Below are 27,691 nucleotides of genomic sequence, written 5' to 3'. Positions count from 1 at the left end.
CTTTCCTGGCTCCCAGAACATTCCACTTACAACAGAGATAGACGAAGCGAAATCAGAACCTGTTCAGCCATCTTGATCTCCTCGCCATTTCGATGTATTAATTTCAAGACATCTGGTGCTTAGCATCGAGCATGCTTATGTTCTCTAGTCGCAAGGGATAAGGATTCTGGCGAATTGAATGAGACAGACATGTCTCATTTAAACAACTATTTTGCCTCCTATATCGGTCGCGAATAAACAGGAGATCTGTGAAGTATTCGGCGGATCTGACACAGCAATGATGGAATACATGAAAATCTTCCTGGCTATCATCCTGAGCAGGATTACATTGTGTTTGACACCCTCTTAAAATGAATAGTTTGCTGGGAATGCACATCTGAAGTGCATATACCGCAGCATGGAAAGCGACAGTGAAGGCGATGGGGAGGACCGTGGTGGTAGCTTGGTGGGGTTCCTCTTCGGCAATGTGGATAGAGACATGCAGCTGGAGGATGACTACATGGATGAGGTCAGTTGTGCAGATCCTGACCTGCCAACTGCCTTCATTGCTTGGTATTCAGCGCACAATGGCTTTGACACTTCGTTAGGCATATGAGACGGATGAGACATCTGCTAGTTGCATTGAGCTCACTGCATCTGCATAAATGCAGGATGCGCGGGAGGCGCTGTTTGCTCTGGGCGATGAGAAGCTTGGCGGAGATGTCCTGACGCTGCAGGTGTGGTCATGCTTTCGATGCGTACATGCCTATCATCTGATCAGATCACGCAGCAGATGCAGCAGTTGATCATCATATGGAAGAGATCAGATGCACGGATGCCACAGCCTTTGTAGACAGCCTCTATGCTCCGTAATCCGGGGTGCTCCCTGGCAGGCTCAGCACCTGGAGGCCTCGTCAGTAGACCTGCTAAAACTTCGATCATGCCTGCCCTTGTTTCAGGGAGATGCTGGCAAGGGCGGAGAAGCCAGCACCAGGGACAGCTACGGGGGGAAGGATGAGGATGCAAAGAATTACAGCGATGAGGAAGAGATGGCAGAGGATGTCAGTGCTCCCGCTCCGCAGCCGGCCAAACCCCTCCCCGGGTGAGCACCCTCTGACCTTGCATTCTTTGCATGCAGCAAATGTTCGGTGGTTTAGCATGCCAGTTTGCTACAGGAAAGAGCAGTGTATTCCGGGTATGAGCTCTCCGGCAAATCCGTTCGGTGGCTGCAGTGACAAGCTGCAGCAAATGCCGGCGAGCAGCTTCCAGTTGTAAGGCTGATGAAAAGGTCTTTGGACTGGGCGTTTTGCGCTGCAGTTCTCCCCTTGCCAGTGTCTTTTACTCTCATTGTATAGAGTGTGACATTCATGTTCTGCCCTTGCACAGGCTGCAGCTTCCGTTCGCAGGTCAGCTGCCCCCGGCGCCGGCCGTAGAGGAGGATGACTACGACGATGACGTGGACGCGGCCCTGGCACCCATCCTGCAGTTCCCTGTGCCGTCGGCCGCAGCTGCAGTGTCGGCTGCCGCAGCCGCGACCACATCTACATTGGCTGCTGCACCTCTGCCCGTTGCGGCACCTGCACCCGTAATGGCACCGGCCAGTGCCGTAGTTCCGGAATCGGCGGCGGCTGCGGCGACGGCCGCCCCCGGATTCGGCACTCTGCCGCTGCTCGGGCTGACTCCTCCGAGCCTGCCTCCGCTGCAGGTGTGCGCTGAGCGGCCCGGTCTCCTATGTTTTCTTGGAAATCTCAGATGTACATTTACTTTATTGTAAAAACCTGCACAATCTTGAAGGTGGCTGCCCGGCTCAGAATTGCCATTTCAGATTTTTGCAATGTTGGCTCACTGGGCAGAGAGTGGCATTGATCTTGTCGGGCGCTTCAGAACAAAGGCGAGGCACAGCATCTTGCAAAGAACTTGTCATGTCAAGCATGCAAGTCAACAGAGAGGACTGTGACGGTGTAGCTTCAGCATATGCAGTGCATGCTGTAGGGTACCGCTCCCGTGCAGCCCCTAGTAACGGCCGCCGACCTCCCACGCCTCTTCTCTCTGACTGAAGACGACGGGCCTCTGCAGCCTGCTTCGGTTGCTGCGCCTGCCAAGACTGGCAGCGCGCTGATTGCTCAGCTGGAAAAGGCCAAAGAAGGTGGGTCTCTCACTTGCACAGTTGCCTGCATGCAAACCTGCGTGTTGCTGATGAAGCTCTTGTGTACCTGCAAGTGATCCAGGGAGAGTATGCAAGCCAGGACCTTGAGGCACTCGAATTCATGCGTGAGCTGCAAGGATGTATATCCTTGTCTGCGTACCATGGAATGCAGCATGCCTAGGAGCTAAACAAGGCAGGACATCGTCAAAAGATGAGATTAAAATTTGTGACGGAATGACAATCTATGTGCTGGGGTTATAGCGGGGGTGGAATTGCCAGTTTTGGCGGATCTCGGCTCAACTGCAGTGCTGCGCTATTCGGAGCTCTTTGGCGGTGATAAAGAAGAGAAACCGCAGCAGGCACGCCTGCGAACGGAGCGCAAGCCGCGCCAAGAAAGGCAACCGAGTGAGTCATTCTTATCACCTCGCATTAGCTCTTGATTCTGTGCTAACGCTGTCATTCGGGATTTAGAAGAGCATGGCAGAAACCCTTTGTGGCCCAAGCATGCCCAATAACGGCATCTTGCTGACTCAGAGAATCAATTTTTGCCATATCTGTCTCTGGCTCTGATTGTTTCTGGAGTAAGTTGGTGTCTTGATTGTACTTGGGATTGAGATAGCTGTAACGAGTGCTTTGCCTTAGGGGGCGGGTGTTCAAATTGGCCAATCGTAGGGTGGAAAAGCATTTGATTGGAAGCGCAAGGCACCGACATTGATAGGTAGTATGCTATTGAATAACATCCGTTCTGTTCTTCTATTGTTGAGCGCAGGGAATCCATGCATGCCCAGGCAAGGCATTTGCTGAATCAAGAAGCAATCCTTGCCGAATTTTCTCTGAGTTGTGAAGGTGCCTTGGTTGTGTGCATAGATATTATATAGTAGGTAGAGAGTGCTATGATGTGAACACTGAGCGCAGGTATTGCCGCCATTTATAAAAACGAGGCGGCGTCAGATGACGAGGCGGCGCTGTTGTTTGCTGAGGAAGCTGCCGAGCACGAGGCAGACGTGTGGGCGTCAGACGGCGATGACGAGGCAGGGCCATCGGACCAGGAAGCAGAGGAAGGGGAGGAGGAGGAGGGAACAGCACAGGCTGCAGACGAGCCCGGGCGGCAGGGGAGAATCCCGCTCCCCGAGGATGAAGCGCCAAGCACCAAGCCTCCGCCTGGGAGACGAAGGCATGCATCCCCTCCACTAAAAGTTACAGACATGCCAAGCGCCCACACGAAATTCTCCTTGCAGCAACTTGCATTTGTTCACCTTCTTGGAGTGAGATCCTACATGTGATGAGCAGGCAAATGAAAATATGCTCTGGTTCACCAGGGCATGGATCACCAGTCTGGCATGCACATCATCCGACATTGTTCAGCCTGATACATGTTAGGACACGACTAAGTCATGCATTGTAATAAAACTTGTACTTTGTGATTTGTGTTGTCATTAGCATGTGCATGAGTTGTGGCACTGCTTGGGTCACAGGCAGAAGAGGGTGCAGGGAGGGGACCCGCTGCTGTCAGAGAGGGATGCAAAATCAGGCTGGGTGGACCCAGGGGATGCCGTCGCATCCCTGCCCCAGGCCTGCTTCGAGCCGGTGTGCCTCTTGCTCCGCACCCTATTTGCCTTCACTGCCAGAAATGCAGCCTCAAGACAACGTGGCACATTTTCTAATGCAGCAGAGGCTTGTTTTGGCCCAAACATGGCGGACACTTTTACAGCCACGGTCATACAAAGCCGTGAATATGTGACATAAGGCGCTCTGTTGGCCTCTTCAGAGTGACATATCCTCTCTGAAGACATTGAAACACAATCTGTGATGGTGCTTCTCACTTTCGAATACTGTCCAGCCAAAAACATGTGTATCAAGTCCTTCAAGTGGTACTTACGTGAGTCATTACACGAAGACTTACAAATGATTGCATAATCGCAGGTGTGCCAGCTGGACTGGGAGCGCAGCATTGCATGGGAGGCCAATGCAGCAGAGCACAGTACGGACAGCGCAGGTGCGCACATGACACGGCTTAGCCTTGAGGAAGAAGAAGAAGAAGAAGATACACATGACGCTGCAGAGGTCCTGAGCGCCGGTGAGATTAACCTCACACTGCTTGACTAGATAATAACAACCCATGCGCACTTTCTACAACGAGACACCCTGCATGCTCCAGCGGGTACAAAGACTGCGGCCCATCGGCATGAAGAGCTGAAAATGTCCTGCAGACCTGGTGTCTCAGCAGTATCCTTCATGGAGAGATGTTGACAAGCTTGGACCTCCATGCAGACCGCTTGCCAGTGTCTCTCACCAGTCGAGCATGGCGGTCTTGACAGGCTTCTCCTGTGCCTTGCAGCAGTGAGCCCGGCGCCTCAGCCCACACCGCCCGAGGCCAATTGCCACAAACCCATGCAGGTGGACGAGCTGGCAGCAGCCTCTAACTCAGCCGCTCCAAATGCGCTAGTCCCTGCAGATGCCGCTGCACATGCTGCGCTGCCGATTGGGGCTGCAGTAGCGGTGCCAGAACAGGCGCTCGTGCAACAGACATCCATGCCAAAACAGGCACCGGAACAGAAACGGGTAAATGTCATTCCAATCAATGTCTTGCTGCCAAATGTCATTCATACCAGTTTAAATGTAGCCCCAAGAGAGAGTCCGAAATTTGCTAGCTGTTTTGGGTGCCTGCTGCCATGTGTATCCTTTCTACTTCATCCCTGGGTTTTCATACAGCTTCATCAATTTCAGCCACTCACACACACAAGCAATGTTGTAGTGCCATGTGAAATGGCGCATGCACTAAGAGGCGCCAGAGGCTTTGATCCCAATCGTGTGTTTCTGCCAATACAGGCGCTGGTGGCAAAAGAGGTGGCTGTGCCTAAAGAGGCACCGGAAGAGGAGTGGTTTGGGCTGGATCCGGATCTGCTGATCGAGCCACTGTCTGTTGCAGAGGTCTCCAGCAGAGGTAAGCAGACAAGCGCCACTTGCAAACTGGTCGTCCTCTGAGATTGTCCGCTTGTTTGCATCACTTGCTGCAAGCTTACTCCGATGGTGCAGATTGCACGGCAGGGGTAACTTGTGAGTCTTTGTATTGGCGTGGGCTGTCTGGTGGCGTAGGCAACCAAAGCGCAGCACATCAATAGTGACAATGCTGCGCTAATTTCTTTGATGGATTCTCTGCATGCTAAGCTCGATCTCCTGGCATGCAGAGCACAAGCAAATGGTGCACCACCAGATGTTGCGGCTGGAGGCATCTCTGGCAGAGGCGGCTGGAAATGCAGCAGCAGCTGCAGAGCCAGCGTCGGCAGGAGAGGCGGCAGCTGTACTCCTTCAGCCAGGCACTGCTGCCAGTCTGGCAGAGCTTGCCACTGTGTGGGTGAGCTCCCTGTGCCAATACCTCGTCAGAGTGCCACAACACTGCAGTAGTCATTCTAAAACCCGCACCGTTGGTTGTGGGGAAAACTATTCATGGCAACATGTAAGGGTGTTCCTGACTCCAAAATCATTAAGGTCATGCTCCATTGGATTGGGCTAGTTGAGAGCTTTCCGAATCTGGTCTCAAAGTCATCATAGGTTCTATATTTTGGGAGTAGGGTCTTATTTATCCACCCTCTTTGGCCGAAACTAATAATTTATTGCGGGCTTTTGAATGACTACTACAGTATTATGCTGTGCGCACAAGTTTGGCAGCATGAGTGGCCGCAAAAGAGACGCTGGTGCAAAAAGCAGAGAAAGCGGGTTCCATGTCTGTCAACCTTGCTAATGCAGCTCAAGGCAATGACGGTTGTCATTTCGCTTGCTGCCTTTTCCATGCCAGGGAGCACATGCTGTAGTAAAAGACAGACAGAGCATGGTCCATGTCTCCTGATCTTCCAAAGGCGCCTGGGAGCAATGAGACTCTAATGAAAATTGATTGCGTCAGTTGCCTCGGGAATACCAGAAGACATGCGGGGCCTGCTACTTGTCACATCACTGTCAAGCCTGCTCCTATTGAACCTCACTATTGCTGCAACGTGCAAACCTCCTGACAGCGAAATGTCACGTTGCAATGCAGGCGCGGCAGGCGACGATCCCCAACAGGCGGCTGCAGGGGGGCGACTGGCTGGCTGACGTGGCATGGGACGCTGACGAGGCGCGCCAGATCAGGCAGCCCCTCCTGCTAGATGTGAATGACCCCAACCTCATCTTCGAGCTGCGCCGCGGAACCGACCTGGCAGCCTATGCCAACGCTGCCGCCACGATTCTACCGCCGCGGCCCAAGGTGAATTCATTGCTTCCAACACACACACACACACACACAGTCTAGCAAAAAGAGTAGCAATGTAGCAAGAAAGGAGCAAGACACAAAAACCGACCCAGCCCACGGGAGTGATTGAGACTTCCATGCTAGTCGCCCTACAAGATCTGCACAAAATATGGCATCCATACCTGGGCTTGTAACATGCGTGTGCTTGGCAGCGCGGCAGTGATTGTTTTGCTGTAACGCTTCAAGGTGAAGGCTGTGACTGTTTGCGGGACGTTGAGTGGCTCTGCCGGCTGTGTTGGGTGCTCGCTGCGCAGCCTCAGCAGGGAACATGCCGGCCATAAAGTCACAGGCTCCTTCTCCCATCATTGGAGCCTGGCGCACCATCAGAAAAATGTCTTGTTGTCTTCTGTTAGCCAGACTAGTCTTTCTGAACCCGGAGATGCGTGTCTGGCAAGATCTCAAGTTGCCTGCTTATGGTGTCAAAGATGTCATCATAGTGTCAACTAGCTCAGGCGCTGACCGGTGTACTGCAATATTTTCTGGGCGCTAGGCATGCCTCAAGCATTACAAGGGGCTCCTCTCTTTGCGCAGCAAGCATACATACTCAAGTCCCAGCCGCAGTTGTCAATGCCAAGCGGCCTTACAAGGACTGCAAAGCCGCCTTATCGGAGGGTGCTTTCTCTGACAGCGAGGAAATATGAACATATCTGTGTCCTTTCTGACAGCAAGGAAATATGACAACGGGTGAACGTGAGTATTGTGTGTCTTTTCTGACCGTGAGGAATATGACAACCGGTTCACATGAACATTTTTGTGGCGCAGGTGGCGCCTGTTCTGGCAACTGTGGTAGGCTCTGGCGAGGGCGCTCGGCTGCTGGCTCGCTATAATGTGAGTAAGGACGCAGCCTACAGCGCAGGAGCACGCAAGAAGGGGGAGCGCGTCCAAATACAGGTTGATTTTCTTCCTCTCGGCTTTTCCCTTGTGCACTTTCTGGGCATTTTCCTTCATTTCCTTCCTGCAACTTCACCACAAGAGCTGACCTCCTCCTGGAGGAGGAGGTCAGCTCTTCTCCTGCTGCTTGTTGCTCTCTGGAAGATGTATTTAGTCTTGTGCCGCCTTACTTGTGGAATGTGCAATGGCCAGTTCGCCCAAACCTGGTACTGTAGTAGAGGGGCACTGTTCACCAATCAATATACTCGCTAATGCCAACTAGAAGTGATGACCTCCTGTGGCTACTGCTCCTCACATGACAGATGGTGGCCGACTGTTTTTGACCATCATTCCGGTCGGTAAGCCCAAAGCCAGAAGCCCGTAGGGCATACATGCAGGGCGCCTGCAGTCTCATCTGCGGGGCCCACAGAAGTCTGCAGCTACTGTTCACAGTGGGAACGATCAGAATGTTTGCAATGTGTGACGGCGTATGGGGTGTTGTTTGCAGCTGTGCAAGCATGCGAGGCCGGCTCTGTTACTACCAGCGCTGCGCCTCACAGGACTGATGGTGATCGCCATTGCATACCTGGGGTACTACCCAAATATTTGCAGTACCTGATGACTTGAGTGTTTGCATTGCAGCTCTGCAAGCATGCAAGGCCGGCTCTCGCGCTGTCAACGCTGCCCATACAGCAGCCGAATCGCCATGACGTAATGCACCGCCCAGTCAGCACCTTCCTGCCGGCTCCCGCCCCCGTCCAGATCAAGTTCAAAGTCAGCGGGGAAGGTGCGGCTTGTGTCACTCTCTGCACTTTTGAATCTGATACATACCCGGATGTCTTTATAGTCAGAAAATTTCCTTCTGGGTTGAGCAGACTTTCAATGCCGGTGGAAGTACGTACCCATAAGCATGTCATCCTGTCATGCTTGACTTGAGGAAATGGAGGGCTAGGTCAAACCTGAACTTGAAGTTCGGAAGAGGTCGGCAAGGTGCAGAAGAGACCTTGTGCTTGACTGACCCAAGAGCAGAAACTCTTTCGTGCAGTTGCCGATCTCTTCTGGATCTCTTCTGGAATCTCTTGGGAGTCATGTTTTACTGATCAGGCCCTGGGACTGCTTTCCTCTTGAGCCTCGAGCTCTGATCCTAGCGCATGCATTCACAATGGCAGGTGATCCGCATGAGTTGTTGATTGATTTCAAATCAAGAATACTGTAGTAGTCATTCTAAAATCCGCACCCGAGGCGGTGCGGGAAAATTTTCAGAGCAGCTTTAAGGGGTCTTCCTGACTTCATATACACCAGGGTCATGCTCCATTGGATTGGGCTGGGCTTGCTGAGAGCTTTCCGAATCTGGTCTAAAAATTATTACAGATTTTAACATTCGGGAGATAGGGTCTTTTCAATCCACCCTTTTTGGCCAAAAATAATTATTTTTCGCGGGTTTCAGGATGACTACTACAGTAACACCTTGAAAATGTGCGTGTGCAGTGGAGCGGAGTACGGTGAAGCTGGCCAGCGTGCATCAGTCGCTGGTGCAGAGCTTTAGAGACATCAGCCTCGATGAGGTCAACGCTGATGACCTCTGGGCTCAGGTCCGCAGCGTTCCCTCTCACCTTCGTTCAAATTCTGTGAGGGCACGCCGATGCCTGACACATCGTTCTACAAGCATGTAAAAATTGAAGTTGAAACATGGAATCCGAAAGGTGAGATTTGAACCAGTATGGTGTCAAATGTGCATGTGCATGCGCACAGCACAGATCTGTCGCTTTATCAAGAAAGCAGCAAGGCTTGACACTTTGCCGAAATCACTCAGTGCAGAGATCTGTATAGATGGCATTAGGAATCTGCATGTGTCCATGTCAGCCTCAGTACCTTTCCCTGACTCATCCTGAACACCCTGCAGAAAATCAGAGGTGCAAGAATTGTGTTCAGGTGATGATGCTTTGCAGGCAAAGGCTGGCAAGTTTGCGGATGCAGCAGAATTGCGGCCCGTATTCTGGCTGCGGGCGCAGTTGCCGCGGATTCTGCCCGCCGATGTCAGTCTGCGCCAGGTCAGAGACCCTTACTACTTCCTTTTTGTGGAGTTTTTCGCCCACCCTTGACCCCGAACCCTCAATGCAGCATTGCTTTCAGAAGATTCATGGACCCTTCTGTCTTTCCTGCGGGCACCTGCACGTGTAGCAGGTCAACCCGGCACCTGAGGGTCCTGTGAATGACATATGATGTACATATCCATCTTTGCTCAAACTATGCATATCTGGGCTTCTAGATTGCATCCTTCAAAGAACTAAACTAGTGGAGGCTGCAAGTCTCGTGCATTACAATCTTCCCACCGCCACTGTCTACCTATGCATATCAACATGTGCATATCTGGACATCACCCAACTAGCATATGGCCTCAATAGCCATATGAATATCTATTTCAATTGGTGGGCAAGTCGGAATTCTTTTCCTAGTAAGCTCGTTTTGTGGGTGCCAGGCTGGCGTGCCCGCCAATGTGAGCATTGACCTGGCGGTCAGCTTCCCTCAGCTTCGGCCGCTGCCGCTCGCCAACCAGGTTCCCGACCCCTCCAGCGGCGTTCCCACCAGACCCCCCGGCGCCTTCACGGTGGGGGCTCCACTCTTCCTTGCATTCCTCTAGACCCAAACGCCTGAAGGCCTTTGCACTCTGCTGTATGACAAGCACTGCAGGGCAGTCCTGGCTCGGTCTATGGGACCCTCAATCCCTTAGAATTCCGAAACAAAAGGGGTTGGCAGAAGTTCAACTTTTGCCAGAGCGATACATCTGAATGATTGGGATGCTCGCAGCAGTCACTCCTTAGCCCAGCAGTATGAGGGTAGAGATGGTGCTCATGATAAGTGGGGCATTCTGGTTGCTGCAGTTGTCACCATACAAGGGAATAGAAACCTCCCCAAAAAAACGTGCAGGAAAGTGGAATTAGCGGGAAGACAGTTCTCTGCATGGCCCTGGGAGGGTCATTAGGGCTTAATGCTTCTCATTAGAATCCTCCACTCTGCACTGCTATAGTGCACCAACGCAGCCATGCTCAGTCCACTGTGCGCTGCTCAGTTTACTGATGATCCTTTGTGTGTACTTTGCTGCAGACGAGCAAGGACCTCACTGCAAAGGATGGGCACATTGTGCTTCTGGAGTACCTGGAAGAGAAGCCCCTGTTGCTGTCCCGCCCAGGCAAGCAAACCCAACACATCAACCATGTTGAAACAAATAGATATGCACAAGACACTGCGGACATGGGATGTTTGTGTACCCAATGCAGTCTGCTGAAACTGCATGGCAGCCCTTCCTCGGAACGCTGGCGCCTGCAATTTCTTTAATGCCTGCAGCCTGCCCTGGGTTTAGATCAAAAGGGATACCTTCTTTGTCCTGACGTGCTTCAGCCTGCTTAGCATGCATCGCTTGTAAAATGACTGTTGGGGTGGCACTGCAGGCATGGGTGTCCGGCTGACTACCTACTACAGGAAGAGGAACGCCACAGACAACGTGGACCTGCAGAAGCTGGCAAATGGTGAGTCACCCCTTCTGGCCCTTACTCATTGTTCCTTACTCATTGCTTTATGCATGTCACCCCCATTTGCTTCGCCTGGCAGGATTTTGACGTGCAATAGGCTCACAGCAGTTCCCCATGATTCCTGTATATTGTAGCATCCACTATCTGAGTTATACAACTCAATCAGTTAACTAAGTAAACTTGGTAAGGTTCAGCTGGGTGCATGCGCGCAGGCAAGGAGGCCTGGAAGACAGGGCACGTTGAGGTGATGAGCCCGGATGATGACTCACCCTTCCTGCTGGGAGACATCGCCCCCGGATCCGCGCGCCTCGCCCTAGACACCAATATGTTCCGCGCAGGTGCAGTATTTTCCCTTTGGGCGTCTCCCACTCCCTAGCCACCCCTATTGGTATCCCCATCTCTTCGAGAACAGCTCCATGCATGCATGCTGCTCATAGTTGCACCATTCGGTCAGATCACTTTTTGGGGACCGTATATACGGCCGAATATACGGTCATACGGTAAAACAATACACGGAATATGGTCAAAAACGGCCTATTTTGACCCAAAACACCGAATATACGACCAAATATTCACCGTATGCCAAATGGCCGAATCCGTATGGTGCACATGATGCTGCTGCAGCATTTGGGAACCCCAGAGGCCTCTGCAGAGGTAGACTACACTCTCCGCCACAGAGTGATAAGTTCAGCAGAGATCACATCATCTGATCACAACATAGGCTGGTCTGAATATGGCCCCAGTATCGAAGGCACATAAACTTACATGTACTCAAAATGGGTCCTCTATGCTGCAGCATGCCATCCTGACAGGAATGCAAAGGACAAGCCTGGCTCGATACCGTGGGTGGTGTCAATGCAGCGGCGTCCCCTCCAAGTTCCCTTTGACTTCCTTCATAAAATCAGAGATTTTGACTGCTAATTGAGTGTTTGGTGCATCCGTGCAGCGGCGTCCCCTCACGCGCCGCGCCACTCGGATTTCCTGCTGGTGCGGGCGCCAAGTGGCGCGCTGTCGCTGCGCCACCTCAGCGGCACGCTGCTCGCCGGGCAGCAGGAGCCTAATCTAATTGTGCCCTGGCCGCGCAGCAAGGAGGCCAGGTGCGCCGGATACGCACTTTCTCAATAATGAGTCAGCAGTGACATACACTGACACGTGCATGATGTAGGCCTGATGGCACGTTGATAAATCAGAGGGAGGGTGGTTCCTCCCCCTGTAGGGATGGGAAGGTCCTCTCACACTACATCATTCTCACAGTATCCGTGAGTGTTAGTAAAGTTTTTCCAACATCAAATGAGAAAGCAGAGAGTTTCTGCCCGTTCACCTAGATCTCCACAGTAATATCCCCTGCTAAGCCATTTCTGGCTCTGCATGCACGCATTCAAGGGTCCCCAACGGGGTTCCGACCACTTTTTTTCCGGTTTGTCGAGGGAGGAAATTGCTTGCATCACAGGGACATAGAGGAGAACCGGCTGATGGCGCATGTATGCCGCCTGCTGTTCAAGCGGCAGCAGAAGATTGACAAGGGCCGCGGCGGCAGGGCCGGCTTTGGGCAGGCCGCGATCTCATGGGAGGAGCTTCGCGCCGATTTCACCCCCGCCATGATGACCGACTCCGTGCTGGCCAATCGGCTGCGCGAACGCTGTGACTGCCAGCCGCGTGGGGTGTGGCCTCACCTCGTCCCTCGTGCCTGAATGAGCTGATGAGCTGTCACTGCGCCTGCGAATGTTTTCTGGGCGATCGGGTATTGAGTGCTCGTTGGTGATAGGCAGCAGGCAGCAGACTGATAGAAATTGCGTGCCAAAGCAAGTTTGAGCAAACCAGCTCTGCGACCGTTCATCTGTGGGTGTGCGATTGATCCACCATGGTCACCTCAAATTTGGTGACGCAAGCCATACGCTTGAAGAATCCTGTCCAGCATTGAAGCTGGCACATTATGTCATGTGCATGCATGCAACGATTGCTAGTCTGCTGCAGGGCGAGGACGGCAGCGGGGACGCTTGGGTGCTGCGTCCGGGGGGCCGCATACCGGGGGAGACCGAACTGCGCAAGGTATGAGCGCTGCAGGCAAACATTCACTTAGCCCGATCAGCAAATCCGGCAGCTGCCAGTGACGTGATATGCCCACAACTTCACATGTGTCGGGCCTTCATGGGATGAACATCCGCAATGAAGACTTGCACTAAGAGCTGAACCAAAGCACGACCCAAATAAGAAAATGGTAGAATTAGACCTGTTAACGGTGTTCATCGCTGTGCACACTAATGATGCAAGACGCTCGGTGCATTTGAGAGAGTGGACCTAGACTTTGAAAAATAAGCATGACTGAACTTAACTATCTGTGCTCTGTGCGCAAGGTGATGACGCCAGAGGCCTGGTGCGCGTACGAGAGCATGCGGCGCGGTATTATGAGATTGAAGGATGCCGGTCTGGCCATTCACGCCCCCCTGGCGCAGGTCCCCCCCGATCGGCTGCGACTCATGTTCGAGGCGTTGCCTCCCTCGCCGGTGCGCGCAAATGTCCCCACACATTCAGGGTTCAGGGTGTGTGAGGGTCTGGCCTTGCGCATTCACAAAGAGAGTCGCAAATGGTCATCTTGTGGCGTTGCCTTCCTTGTTGGTGCGTTTGGGCCTCCTTGCTGCACAGGGGTATGCCTACATTCCAACCAGAAGTAGGCTTGCCCCTTTGCAGCCATGTTCAATCCTCTTTGCCTTGCCTGATCAGACAGCAGGCTCACAGATGCATTGTAAGCAATACCAGATGCTACTTGTGCGAAGGCCTCACCTGGTCCCATAATTGACATTTCCCATTGTGAGCAAGGCACGACAAAGTGCATGTGCATTACAGCAAAGCAAATTACAAAATTTGCCCGGCTTTTGCACTGGGGTACAGGAGAGGGACTCAAGTGTTGTGTTGTGTTCCACAAGTCATGGGTTCCAGACCTGTCTCCGGCAAGCTATTTTTTGGGTCAGGTTCACGAATTTTCTTTTATGTTTCCAGCAATTTCCATACTGCCATGCGCAGGAGAGGGAGGCGGCGTTTGCAATGCACCAGGTCACAAGTTCAAGATCCACCTCCTTCGGGGTTCACTTTTCTGTCACCTTAGAGCATGTAATCATGTTATCTTACAGGAAGCCTGCATGCCGTGCGCAGGAGAGGGAATCGGCCTTTGCAGCGCTGGAATTGGCTGTGCAGGCGACTCCGTGGGGCCTCACAGAGAACTTCAACGCGGCGATGCGCGAAGGCCGCGGCCGGCTGGCGCTGACCGGGCCGGGGGACCCCACCGGACGCGGCTCCGGCTTCTCCTACCTGCGCGACGACCGCAAGGTGATATTGGGTATTTGGGGTTTATGCAGTGGTTCATTTCAGAAAGAACGGGCTTTATCAAAATTGGGCCTCTCTCAAATCAAAGTCAAGAGAGGCCTCGCCAGGTTGCCAACGAGGCTGCCATGGCAGGGCTGCTGCGTGAGGCATCTAAAGAGAGAAGAGCGCTTGAGGTTTCTTGTGCCTTGACAAGGCTCGCTGTGAGTGTGTGTACAAACAAGCCAAGAGGCTGCCCATCAGCTCTTGAGCTGAGGAGTAGCATCCAGTTTTGACCTCGCGGCAATGCACAGGCTTGTGGATCAAGATCTGTTCTTTTTTCCCAATCAACCCTCATTTTCTGTAGCGAATGGCGGAAGACACAAGACACGCCTTACCTTACCTTTGTTCTCTACATCTCTCAGGGGTGTCTGACTTGTTGGCACAGTTTTGGATACTGCTGCGATTGCCCCCGTCTGTACACAAGTTCTCAAAGTGTCAAAGGCAAATCTTTTTAGCAGCATTCCAGAAGCCTTCAGTAGCCAGGCTTGTGAGCCCTGCACGCTACTTTTATACAAGGCAAGAAATGTTGAGCTTCTTTTCTGTGTCAGGCGGCGGCAGAGGCCGGGCCGGTGCCGAAGCGCGAAGTAGGGCAGATCACAGGGACCAACTCGGACCTGCGGCGACTAAGCATGGCCAAATCGCGCGAGATTCTGCTGTCCCTGGGCATGACTGACGATGAGATCAAGGGTGCGATGTCTCTCTTATTTCCCTATTCAAACATGCTGTCTTCACAGCTTTTGTCACTGTACAGGAAATCCCCCTTGCGGAGTCTTAGCCACAATTCCTTTCCCGCGGTCCTGTCACTGCTGCACCACATAGCGCAAGCACACCTGCGACTTGACAGAGCTGTACATTACATTATTGCATGGCCATATTCAGTGTGAGGGTTTAAGGTAGTTGTATGTGTTGTATGTATTTGACCCGGCTGGCGGGAAGCTGTGCGTCATCAGTTTTGCATCGGAAGTACACAGTCCCTTAGTAATTCCTGTAGAGCAGAGAGCGGTATACATACTGAGCACCGTGCCCATGGATCTGGCGAGTCCATCAAGGGGTAGGATATGTGGCAGCGTTTACATCCAATTTGTCCGCAGTAGCAGCGTGTTATTATCATTATAGTAATCTAAGATCATGGGATTTAGATGACACCTTTCTTGCAGGGCTCTCGTGCTGGCAACGCATGGGGCACCTTCATTCTGGCAGAAAAAGCGTGTAACAATAACGATATAACATCAGTAATAAGTGTATGATCATTTGACGCTCTTCTTGCAGGGCTGTCGCGCTGGCAACGCATAGGGCTGGTGAGGGATTTGAGCGGCGCTGCGATAATGGACGGCGATTCGGCGCTTGGGCAGCGCTACGCGCGCGCGCAGCGGCAGAGTGCTCTTGAGCTGCTTCAGCAGTCCGTGTCCAAGGCCCAGGCCATCTTTGCTGCTCAGGTGGGTCCCGTCTCTTTGCCATGAAGTTGTACTTGAAGTCATGCCACTTGTTTGCTGGCATAAGTGAAGCCGCAGCTGCTGCAGCAATCCATGTCCAAGGCTCAGGCCACCTTCGCTGCGCAGGTTCGGTTCATTCTCTTCTGTCGTGGCTGAATTTGAATTTCTGTTTTGTGTTTTGTGTTTTGGGGCCGGCCGGCATCACAAGCGCTGCTGCGCCGCTCTATGGCCAAAGTCTGTGCTGCGTATGTGGGGCATGCCCAATTCTATCATCCAACTAGTATGAATGCAGATGCGGTGCCTTCTTCCTTCCTTTTTTGAAAAGATAAATTTTGAAGTTAACACAACTTGCACCACGTTCCATGGGAGCAGCGCGAATCCACACTGGGGCATGTCCTGCGTTCCTGCACACACAGCAGTCTTTGCAGAGGCGGCTAAAATGCTGGGGGCATCTAATTTTAACAGCAACTACATCAATGGACATGTTTGCTACCTGCAGGCTGAGCTGCTCGCTGGCGGGAAGGAGAGCGCAGATGACAGCGGCTCCGAAGATGAAGCCGCGCCAAAACAGGTGACTGCTAGTAATTTTGTCGTTTCCCTCTGCTCACCATGTGCGGACCTGGATCAGGGCGATGTGTGAAGAGCAGTCTAAGTGACATTTTCACAATGACTGCAATCTGACGATTCTCTTGCTTTGGAAGTGCGTGAATGGAAGGGGAAATCCGCCTGATGGCAAGGGTGAAGAGTGTCTGAAGGGACATCTCTCCTTGGAATGGTTGCAGTATGACCCTTCTGACTTCAAGCCGACATCACTTGCAAACAAGGCCTCGCACCAAGAAAGGCGCCGGTTCAAAATCAAGGGTGCTTCATAAATCTAAATGTATGTCAGGGTGCATGTGTGCTTGACTTATCTTCTATGGCAGAAGTGCACTAAGGCATATATCTGAACCGAAACAGGCAGCAGGCAAGGGCCGAGCCAAGAAAGGCGCCGGTGCGAAATCCAAGGCGGCCGGGGCGGCGGCCGCGGCGGCGTCGACGGCTGCACCGGCAACGGAGGCGCTGCGAAAGATGACAGAGGAGGCCGAGGAAGCAAAGGAGCTGGCCGACATGCGCGCGGCAGGGCTGCTGTCGGGCAAAGGGGCGGCAGGTAGTAAAAACTACCCTCGGCCCCTATCTATCCATCTTGTAGTGGGAAATCGTGGAAATGCACACGTGCTAGTTTGTGTTATGCGAGGCGCAAGGCCGGGTCGCTGTCGGGCCAAGGGGCGGTAGGCATGCAAAATTCTTATGAAAACCCTGCTTTGATTTTGAAGCAAACACTTGCCTCATATAGGAATTGAGATTGTGCCGGAGGTTCCAGAGGATAAATATAATTACAATTGCAAGTACATCTCCCACGAGGCTTGCTTAGAAAGGCAAGGAATGCCAGTTTTGAGAACATAATCTAGATCTGCATGTTTGAATCCTTGCTAGTAGAGATGAGCATGGCCTTCTCATGCACACTCCGGGCGGGAGTCATGAGGATCATTTGCCTGGGGGAGCAAGGCATGTCATCAGTCATCCTCCTTGCCATTTGCCACAATTGTGCATCACTTGAGGGAACACGAACAGTAGCTGCAAGATATGGAGTGCCTTTGATGCATTCAGTCACGCATGCAAAAGCTGCTGTTCCTATTTTGTTGCGAAAGAGCTTGTACCCATGCAGTGCTGAGGGGCCAAGCAGGATCCAGCAATATCTCGTTTGATTTCTTCCTAGGTGCGGCAGCTGCCGGGAAGCTGGAAGCTGCGCCCGGGGCGCGACGCATCCGCCGCACCGTCATCATGACTGATCCCACAGACGGCGCTCAGACCAGCCGGGAGATCATCTACAACGACCGTGACAAGGTGCCCTCCTGCCTGACATTCAAAGCTTCTTTTGGCAGGATAAAGTGCAGTGTCCTTGGTAGCGACTCAACCTCTGGGGTCCCTTGATGAACATCGGCAGATGGAAGCTCTGTTTCAAGCAGCACACCAGACCTAGAAGGCACCCTTCATAGCCTGCTGTGCGCAGTACTTTCTGTCCAATTGCTTTGAAAACGATGGCAGGACGTGCTAGGCTGGCTGTGAGATCTTCATTGATCAGAGGGCCGGGAATTCGATGCATCTGAGGCAGTCCGCCGGTACATAGGAAATTGAATTATCATGCCCTCATGGGAGCTCACAGAAGGATGCTTGTGTACATAATATGGTCGGTGAGCTCAATCAAGGAAGCTTTCGTGGATTGCCTGCTCGGCTGAGCTCACAGGAAGAACCTTCTGTGCATTGATGCTCACCTCCGCTCACGGAAGGAACATTGTGATGCCTGTACAGGTGGCGCTCCTAAACTCGATGTATGGTGACGGCAACGCGGGCTTCGGGACGCGCCGAATCCGAGCCGGCAGCGGCAGCCGCAAGGCGCTGCTGGAGGGGGCGGGCCCCCAGCTCTTTGCAGGGGCCAAGGCACGCAAGGGAGGGGCCCGCAAGTCCACCATCCAGTGCAAGGCCTGTGGCCAGGTGGGCGCCCTTTCCCAAACTGATATTTGCATTGCTGACTGTAACTCATCTGCACGCCTGGTGCCAACATCTAGATGTCTACCTCAAATGTGTGAGTCAGTGTGAGGTCTGCTTCAGTGTGCGAACAGCCTGAATTCCTCGTGAAGGCAGACTGGAAGACTGAGGAGGTAATGTCATGTTTGGCCTTGTCTGAGAATTACGCGGGTTTTCTGTCCTACTAAAACACCTGGCTGAATTCCAAGCGCATGTGCTGTGCTGTGCAGACGGGCCACAACTCGAAGAACAAGCTGTGCCCTCTCTACAGCATCACCCACGCCCAAGCAGCTGCTGATGCGGTGAGTTGTACCTCTAACTGCCCCTGCACAAGACCCTCAATCACACTTATCACTTGAACACATGAGCGGACACACCCAGAAGTGCCCTGTGTGGTAGAGAATTCAGCGACTTGGCATGCATGAGGGGAATGATGCCCAGCCACTGAGAAAACAAAACCTTTCCCAAGAGGTTGCGCAGCTCTTTTCCTCAGCGTGCCAAGCTTTGGCCGACAAGTCTTGCCCCTTGCCAATGTGTTCTGCGACGTCCTTTCATCGAGATCATACGTTGGCTTTGCGACCAGTCGAGAGCGTGCCACGCCCCCTTTTTCTAGCAGTCTGAATCATCCGGCTTCGTCGCACACACGGCATGAGATAATGGTGCGTCTCTTAAGTCTTGTAGTGTTAGAAGGCATATACTGCCAGGAATTGGTCCTGCCTTTCCAGGAATTCGGCAGAACAGCTAGTGCGGACGTGGCGGCTATTACATGATACGGATGACAAAGCACATGCTGACATTGTGGGTGTTGCCTATTCAGGACGAGTACGAGGAGGAGGGAACGCGCTCGCCCGGCAAGCGGCCGTCAGTCACCCTGCGCATCGGCAGCGGCATGCTGATGTCGCCCGGCAGCGCGCTCACCACCGCAGCCGACTCTGACGGCGATGAGCCGCTACCCAGGGTGCAAAGCCCTTCCCTCTTGCAGAATTAATAAGGAAGAAGAAAGAGAGAACAAAGGAAAACAGCTGCAATTAACACACTGCGCGCTGGCATGCTCATGCCTCCCGTCTCTGAAACTGATGAGCCAGCACCCAGGGTCAGCGCCCCCTCATTGCAGCAAGCTTACCACTTGCTACCATAGGTGAATATCAAAAAGAACATTTTGGTGGTGCACATTGGGTCTAGCATGCTGGTGGTGCATAAAGAGCTGCAAGGGCAGCCATGCAATGTGCATGGAGCAAGAGGGGGATCACATGACAATGTGTAATGCAGAGCAGCTTGGGAGATCGCGACAAGCTTTGGTGACTCAGAGTGTGTTGACCTCACCCTGCAGTACTCTGTTGACGGCCAATCGCCTTGTAAGGACGGTGTTCTCTGCTAGTGCCAAAGACGCAACACCGTTCTTACCAGATGATTGCGATTGGCGAGATGCTCTGGATTAACTCTGCCTCACGCTTAGGCACCAGAGCTCCTTATAAGAAGGGACTTTACTATCACTTGTCAACATGCTGGCCTGTTGGCCTTGAAGAGACCAGTTCTTTTTTCCCCCGACCTTACCTAGCTTCAGGTGTTTCTCTACTGTTGCGAGTGCAAAATACTAATGTGTCCCCCTATCAATGCAGGATCGTGGGGGACGCAGCAAGCGGCAACTGTCGGACGGCAGCGCTAAGGAGGGACCCCCCGCCAAGTCCCAGGCGGTGGAGAGCGGTGGCGGCGGCGTGGGGCCCAGGAAGATGAGCCTGGCAGCTCCTGAGCCATCGGTGAGCCCCGGTCCTGTAAGCTTTAGCACTCATTGTCTGCAGACAAGGCTGCTCTCTAGCCCTAGTCTTATCTACAAATTGTGGTCTTTCTCCCTTTTCAAAAACATAAAGCATCCCTACACAGCTGATGGCCGTTGTGCATGCCATGGAGCCAGAATGTGTATTTGCGGAACGTGCACACTTCAAAGACATGTTGACAAGCCACCTGAACATTCAACAATCTTCTGACAGTCTCTCTCTATCCAGGTTCATATCTCAATTTTTCAAGTACGTTTTCACTCTGTCAAGAGTTGGACAGTGTCTTCCCAGTAGGTCCACTGAGGCAATTATTCTGTTTTTTCAGCCGGAGCCGCCGCCGCCGAAACGCGCGGCGCCAAAGAAGGCCGCGGGTGAGGTGAGCGCACGCAAGGCGCTGAGTCAGCGTTTACTCGCGCCGGTGCTGTCGGCCGTCAAGCGGCGATGCGGTACCATCCTTGATCCCTTCAAGGTCAGCTCGGATTTCAGACCCTTGTTTTAAAATTTGATTTTCACATGTTTTGCCTTCCTAAGCGGCAAGGTGTGTCTGCACCCAAGCCATGTGAAGCTTACCACAGGATCTACCCCTTCCAAGGACTTGCCAGATCCAAGCAAGACGCCCAATCGATGGTGGGCACGGATCTCAGAATTTCTTTCAATGCTCAATTTGGTTAAAGGATTGGATTACACTTCATAAACGGTTCGCAAGACATGCTCATGCATATATCTGGAAGATCTCTCTTGCAATATCTATGTCATAGTGCTCGCAACCTCAACAAACTCTTTGTTGTCTTCAGCGGCCGGTGTCAAAGATAACGGTGCCGGACTACAACGATTTCGTGGACGAGGCGGACGAGATCAGCCTGGAGACCATCGAGCGCAGGCTCAAGGCAGCCTCCTACAGCTCCTCCAAGGAGTTCATGGCCGACATCAGCCAGATCGTCAGAAACGCCGTCGCGTACAACAAGCCCGGCCACGGCAAGCAAGGCGGCGCTGGTGCGGCTCCCTGATTATCACCTTATCTCCCCAGACAAGGGGGAGTTTGAGGGCAGCTGTGTTAGCAGCTGCAATTTCCAGAGTGCCCGAGTGCATCTTCGAGCGCGCATGGGTGTGGGGCATGACATGGGCTTAGCCGCGGATGGCACGCCGGTGCAGGTAGATTAATTCTAATACTGTTGAGAGATAGAGTTAGAGATAGGTGAGATTTAGGGGCAGGCTGTGGTCACTGTAGAGCGCAGCAGCTCCGCAACAGTCAAAGGTGCTAATTATCTGAGCATGTGCTATCCATCTGAACATGTGCAAGTCAGGCGCGCACAGTGGTGCTTAAAATAGATATCACTGTGATACCAGAAGAGGGGAGCATGCCAGCGCCTTGAACACCTAGGGAGTGTGCTGTAGGACCAGCTATGAATCCACATTCAGCAAAATTGGAATCGCACCCACCTCAGGCGTGCTGTTTTTGGACAAGGCAACCAGAACTTCGTTAGCATTCCAGTATCTGTCGCATCTGATCACCGTATTGGTTACAAACAGGGTTATTTTTAGTGGCGTTCTGAAGCCATTGTGGCTCTTAACAAGCAAACAAGCCATTTTTTGGTGTTCTGGCCACTTCTTGGTGGACACTGAGAGGCCACATATTGGCTTCTGGAAAAATAAATCAAGAAGTTCAGGAAGCCACATTTCCAGTGGAATGTAATGCATACGAAGATTCGCTGCAAGATGAGAAGATGCGAATTACCCCTTATAGGAAACACTGGTCACAAGTAAGAATTTGGTGGTGTTGCATGCAGACATCATCCAATGCGCGCAGCAGATGCGCAACGCAATCCGAGAGGAGCTTGAGGACATTGCTGAGAAGATCGAACACGCAGATGCGCTCGTGGCCCTGGAGGACGCCGGAGGTAAAATATTTTTCTGTCCCCTTTTCTCTTTTTTTTTTAAAGACAAAGAAAGTGGCAGAGAGCGGTGTCTCCTCTCACCCTGCACATGATCTATCCCCGCTTCTCTGTGTGGTCTTGGGAGCTCCGTGAAAGAGGGCAGCATTCCTTCGCACCCTGTGCAAGATGGTTGGTCAGTGAGTCACTGCGTGTTATTGTAATAATATGGTCCTCCTCGCAAGGCCCCTGCCAAATTAGTTCTCAGAAGCCTCCCAGTATGGCAATAACCTGATTGTGCTGCAGGAATTCCTTATATCACAAGCCCATTCGGCCCAACAAACCATAAACCATGTGATGGATACCTTCCTGGGCAGATCCCGATCTGTTAAGGCTGATGAGAGTCTCTAAATTGGGGTTTGGGCTCTTGAAAACCATTCCCAGCCAAATGATTGCTTCAATCCAGAACAGTATGAAGACAGATGTGAGGACACATTCATGGTTTAGCTAAAGTGCACTTTCAATCTAATGGGATTCGTGCAGGTGCTGATGTCAGCGAGGGAGGGGACGCCGATGCAGACGGGGACGGCGCCGAGGCGGCCGGCGGCGGCGGCACGGCGGCGGCCGCCCCGGCCACGGAGCTGTGGGTGCAGTGCACCAAGTGCCAAAAGTGCGTTCTCCTTCTTTCTCTCTTGTTTGCTTGATTACATTGATCTCTTTCTGAATTTGCACTGAAATAGGAGATGTTTATTGCATCCTGCCACAGAGCTGTGGGTTCAGTGCACCAATTGCCAGAAGTGCCTTCTCCTCCTGTGCTCTCTTCTTTGCCCAGAGGCTTTCTGTCGTTCTTCTGGCATGTGTCCTAACATGGACATTCTGATTGCATCCTGCCACAGAGCTGTTCGTGCGCGCTGACTTGGCACTAGCAACATGTGCGCGCGCGTGACATGTGCGTGCAATGCTGACGTGGCGCGCGTGACATGTGTGTGCAATGCTGACGTGGCGCTCGTGGCATGTGCGCGCAGGTGGCGGCGGCTGTCGCAGGCGGTGTACGACGCGACGGTGAGCGCTGATGACGACGATCCCTGGTACTGCCACCAGAACTTTGACCGCCCCGGCGCCAGCTGCGACCAACCAGCCGACGAGGAAGGGAGCGTGTGAAGGACTTGATGTTCGTTTTTGGAAGAGGTGAAAGGACAAAAGAGGGGAGCTCTACAGGACCAGAAGAGCTGTATGGACCGGGTAGCATCTGAGCGTTGAGCTTTGAAATGAAAAGATAATTGCAGGAAGCCCCTGCTGCCTCACAAACAGCGCAGCTCTCAACAGGGATGAGCTAGTCAATGGCGAGGCATGTGTCATTAAAGGGATGCTGTCGAGGAATGATGTGTGGGTCGAACGGTTTTGGGGCAGATATTTTGGGGAGAGCTGAAGGATCCCGCCCCTTGGACAGCTGGCTTTTGGGCAGGGCCGGGCACTTGGGGAAAGGTGTGTATTCTAAGGAAGGGGAGCGAGTGGGGGAATAGATTCTTGACAGGAGGATGCCAGAAGTCTTGTGAAGAAGTTTGCAGGAGAGCGTGAGAAACTAGCAGCCCTCCGTGTCCCTTCCGTAGCTGGCCTTAGAAGAGGAACGGACCAGCTGGAGGCAGGAAATGTTCACAGCAAGCGGATAAATGAAGGGAGGGGAGGATAGGCAGGCAGCTGTGCAGGAGAGATGAATGTGCCGGCAGCACCCACCGCCCCTTAAACAGCTAGCTTTTGAACAGGGAGGGGACTCTTGGATAGAGGAGTGTATGTTTGAGGAGTCTCAACCTGTGTGTGTGCTGTTCGTGTCGGCCTTGATCAAGTCATGACGTGTCCCCGGAGGTGATGTCCACTGGAAACTCAGCAAACATTCTATACAGTTCGAACTCGTCACAACCTTGAATTGAAGGTTCTTGTAAGTGAATCAACCTTGTGCAAGATATTGAGCGCATGCACGTGTGAGAACGTAGAAAGCAGAAGGTGGCAGGTATCTTGGATAAGCCGATCATCTGCCTGTCTTTAGTCACATCCAGCGCAAAGGCTGGCTGGCGGGGGGCGGTGTAAATCTGACCACCTTGCCCACGGTTGATTGGGTCTTGCTTGGATCTGGCGAATCCAGTTGCAACAAGGGGTAGGACTTTGGCAGCCTTTACATGCAGCTTGTCTGCAGACGCACCTTGCCTACGGCAGGAAAAGCGTGTAATAATAATAATTCTGCGCGAAGGTTCGGGCGCCCTGTCTGTGGGAAACCTCTGAGACTTGAAGCCTCAGCTATTTAGGAGCCAAGAGAAAAGCCTGATATTACAACGTGTCTATGCTTAAGCTTTATAAGCTTTTGGGTTGCACTACAAAGTAGCTTGCACAGTAAAGAGCATGCCTAGAGCAGGTATGGATGCATTGCTCCTTGTCGTCTGTCGGAGAAGAGTTCGAAACCATGGAGGTCCTAGATAGGTGCGATCGACATTTTGGGGGTGCTATTAGTCACGGAACGATTGATGTGGAACTTCTCCCAGGCTAATGTGGTTATGCCTGCTTATTGTCATTACAAAGCCAAGTTGTGTCATCTCGAAGGTAGCTTAGGTCGGGTAAGGCCATTCGCAGTTGTGGCAGCCGAAGTTTCCCGAACAGTGGTGCCGCCTGGGGCGACAACTGTCTGTTTGTAGTAAAAGACAGGACAGGGCTTGGGAGCACCGATCAGCCGTTAAACCCGAGTTTTGGCCGTGATCAACATCGATTTGGACATTACCAGACAGCAGCGGATCATCGCACAGTTAAAAGGTGGGTCAGCCAGTACGTGCATCACGAGCGCGTATGTTGCCTTGACGCTCCGTTCACGTCAGCGGCTCCTTGTTTTTACTGGGTGTATAGAAACGGTGTGAGGCTCCCTGGGAAGCATTTAGGGTGCTGCGATCATTAGTATACAGCAGTTCATCGGTCGTAAGCTGTCCCGCGCTCACGTATTTGCCTGAGAGGCAATCCCTCCGGAATCCCTCGGGGTGATAGTACACTAGACTATGAATCAGGCGGCCACCGGAATTTCTGAACCTAGCTTGTCGATACTCGTTGAGGGAAACCTTGCAGAGGCGCGTGGTAGGCTGTGTTAGTCACAAAGCCTAGGGTGCGGAAGCAACCAACCTACTCCTGCATCATCCATACACTGGCCAGACTGAAAACATGTAGATAGGGCGTGGATTGTTGTTTGAGATTATATATGAGGTTTTAGGAGCGTAGTAGAATGTTTCTAGTGCCCTACACGCCCTACACGAAAGCAGTGATGAAGCATTTATTCTTTGCATTATTGTCTCCCAGGTACTGATCTGTATATACTCGGGCCGGTCTAGCATTCTGTATTATTGTTCGTGCAGTTGCCGAGATCATTAGGGCACATAAGGAAGAAAAAGAACGGTTGTTTTGCTTGTCCACCTCCACACTGGCTTGATCCAGAGCAGCAGGAGCCTTTTTTGTGGGTCAGGCACATCGTCATGCTTTCCAAGCTGTGCAATCATACCTATAATTGACCAAGTGAACCAACAGCCAGCTATTTATCAGCCTAATCATGCTGCTCTGACCGATAGTGAACTAGTACCGTGAGGGAAACCAGAAACAGCACCCCACTGGGGAGTGAAAGAGATACTAAATCCAATGCTGTGCAGGGGTGGACTAGTAGCTGGAAAGCTAGGGAGATCAGGGAGTGCGCTCTCTTCTGGCAGTATGGTGCCTCAACCCAGGGCACTGCTCGTGCTAGGCCTGCTAGCACTCGCAGTGACGGCTGATGCACAGTACAGCAGCGGAGGCTACAGTACAGGCACCGCTTCACAGGTGTGCAATCCGCGCCTCCTCCTCTCTGCATGCAGCCTGAGATAGACGATTGTTTGCAAATGTATTTGCGTGAAGCTTGCATGCATGGATACATGCGCCGGCGAACAGAGAGCTTTGCGATTTGAGTCTTACCTGCCAAAGAAAGCGGCTGACCTGAAATGCTGCGGCAAATGGGATTGTGATGTTTGTGGCCCACTGCTTCCAAACCTAGCATGACTTTGCTGGTGCAAAACAGCCCTGAGAGGCGCTTTTGCATCGTTGTGCTAGTGCATCAGCACCAGCATTGTTTTTGCGTTTATATGGGAATTCAATTGATGTTATTTATGCTGGAGTTTTGACCCAGCAGAGGCCTTTTACTGGCGCGCAAGGTCTGCAATACAGGTTTGATGCCATTATACAGATCATGGCAGGTTTGAGGGGAATATTCATATGTGTAACTGTGCGCAGGGCTCTTCTGCCGGCTACCCCACGACTCCCAGCACCGTGACCACCGCCGGAGGGGGTTACCCGAGCTCCGGCGTCACCGGAAGGTACTCTAGTGGGGGGACCTACGGCGGCAACAGCGGCTCTACGGGCTATTCCACCATTGGCAGCTCCGGCAGCTCGTCGCCCCTCGACACTGCTGTGCAAGGCTCTGCCGGTGCGCGGCGTTCCCTTCTTCTCACAAGAATTTTCAAAGGCGCACTCAAAATGGGAAAGGAAATGCTTACGCTTAGGAGTGAATCCTCACAAGTGAACATCAAGCAGCAGTACACTTGATGCAACCAAAACCTCTGATATGCGCTAATTTTTGTTGCTTCAGCATCCAAGTAGATGTGCCTCTGGTGTCTATTGAGGCCAAACTTACACTTCAAGAATTTGATTTTGAATATGGACATGTCATCGCCACAGGCACCGGCATCGGAGTGGCACCGTCGAACGGCGTGGCGGCTGCACCGGGCGCTGGGTTGACCTACACGCCCAGCACTGGCAGGGGTGGTTCGAACATCTATGGCAGCAGCGGCACTCAGAGCCAGTCGGCTGGGACCAGCTCCTACCCCGCTTACTCATCCTTCACCCCGGCTTCCTCTGCTGCCGGCCAGGCCCCCAGGTGCTTACCATTTACTTGCTTCCTGTGCACCATCAGCCATAAGCAGCCTGCTGCACATTCTGCTTAGAAGCTGGAGATAGGACGCCATTTGCCAGCTGTATATCGGCTGCATGAAAGTTTCTGCTCGCCTGCCATGTACCAACCTCTGCGCAGCATGTTGCTCGCCGGCCCCATTTGAAGTGTCAGTCGATGTTTGCAGCTTTGTGCACTGTAATAGTTTGCTGTGCTTGGCATCGGGGCATTTTGTCGACGCACCATGTTAGAAACAAAGACACCAGGTCGAGGATCAAGATTTGCATTTGGATCGCACATTTGCAAGCTGGAGATCAAATGCAGATCCATCGCCCTGTTTTGTCCAGGCTTGATGTGCGTGTTAGCTTCCAATGTTATGCATGTCAAGGCCGGGACTGCAACAAAGGAGCGCATCCAATGCACAATTTGATGGTGCGCGAGTGGGAGCCTTGTACTCGAACACAACAAACCTATTGGGAAATATGTGTATCAGGGTGTGCAGATTGAAGCGTCATCAATCCACATGATTTGTGACTAAGCCAGGGGTGGATGCACTGATGCGCAGGTCGAGCCAGGGGACGTACGCCGCGCAGAGCCGGGACCCCTACTCGGCGAACTACTCGCCGACCACGGTCTACATCGGCGGCTCCTCCGCCTATGCCCCCCGCGCAGGCAATTATTGCTTTTAGAAAATTACATTTTTTTACAATTCCTTCACAGCTATTCGCCGTGCTCTTGCACAGCCTCCTGTCACCTTGTCACCTCGTAGCTCACCACATTCCTGTACATATTGCACAGTGCAATCCAAGCATATTTCTACATACTTTTTGGCGCTCGCACTGCTTTCGCATCAACAATACAGTGCGTCTAATACATCTGCACTTGCTACGTCAGTAACTGAACTTCAGTAATTAGGGTGTGGGAGGGCACGCCGC

The 27,691-nt window shown here is 52.5% G+C and overlaps 2 protein-coding genes across 2 annotated transcripts; both read left to right on the top strand.

The window, feature by feature from the left end:
* Positions 1-397: 397 nt before the first annotated feature.
* COCSUDRAFT_46554 (hypothetical protein) lies at positions 398-22,975 on the top strand (the record flags this gene model as incomplete). Its single annotated transcript, XM_005649490.1, has 41 exons — positions 398-508; positions 651-716; positions 873-1,081; positions 1,366-1,684; positions 1,972-2,125; positions 2,387-2,530; positions 3,041-3,321; positions 3,605-3,712; positions 4,049-4,121; positions 4,464-4,687; positions 4,955-5,069; positions 5,314-5,480; positions 6,159-6,365; positions 7,173-7,301; positions 7,923-8,067; positions 8,769-8,872; positions 9,230-9,331; positions 9,760-9,888; positions 10,386-10,539; positions 10,730-10,807; positions 11,023-11,148; positions 11,757-11,907; positions 12,261-12,471; positions 12,785-12,859; positions 13,165-13,314; positions 13,832-13,861; positions 13,961-14,134; positions 14,719-14,857; positions 15,440-15,606; positions 16,103-16,174; positions 16,561-16,750; positions 17,369-17,487; positions 17,953-18,135; positions 18,399-18,470; positions 18,986-19,126; positions 19,788-19,925; positions 20,269-20,412; positions 20,738-20,936; positions 21,731-21,841; positions 22,358-22,484; positions 22,840-22,975. The coding sequence occupies 41 exons, from the start codon at positions 398-400 to the stop codon at positions 22,973-22,975; spliced, it is 5,874 nt and encodes a 1,957-aa protein (XP_005649547.1).
* A 2,571-nt stretch (positions 22,976-25,546) lies between these two features.
* On the top strand, positions 25,547-27,445 carry COCSUDRAFT_61253 (hypothetical protein; the record flags this gene model as incomplete). Its single annotated transcript, XM_005649489.1, has 4 exons — positions 25,547-25,654; positions 26,102-26,294; positions 26,546-26,744; positions 27,322-27,445. The coding sequence occupies 4 exons, from the start codon at positions 25,547-25,549 to the stop codon at positions 27,443-27,445; spliced, it is 624 nt and encodes a 207-aa protein (XP_005649546.1).
* Between the last annotated feature and the right edge of the window lie 246 nt (positions 27,446-27,691).

The sequence above is a fragment of the Coccomyxa subellipsoidea genome (assembly GCF_000258705.1).
Source record: "Coccomyxa subellipsoidea C-169, whole genome shotgun sequence".
NCBI classification, from domain to species: Eukaryota; Viridiplantae; Chlorophyta; class Trebouxiophyceae; family Coccomyxaceae; genus Coccomyxa; species Coccomyxa subellipsoidea.
Note: the sequence above shows the minus strand (reverse complement) of the source record. Positions and strands in the feature narration are given on the sequence as shown.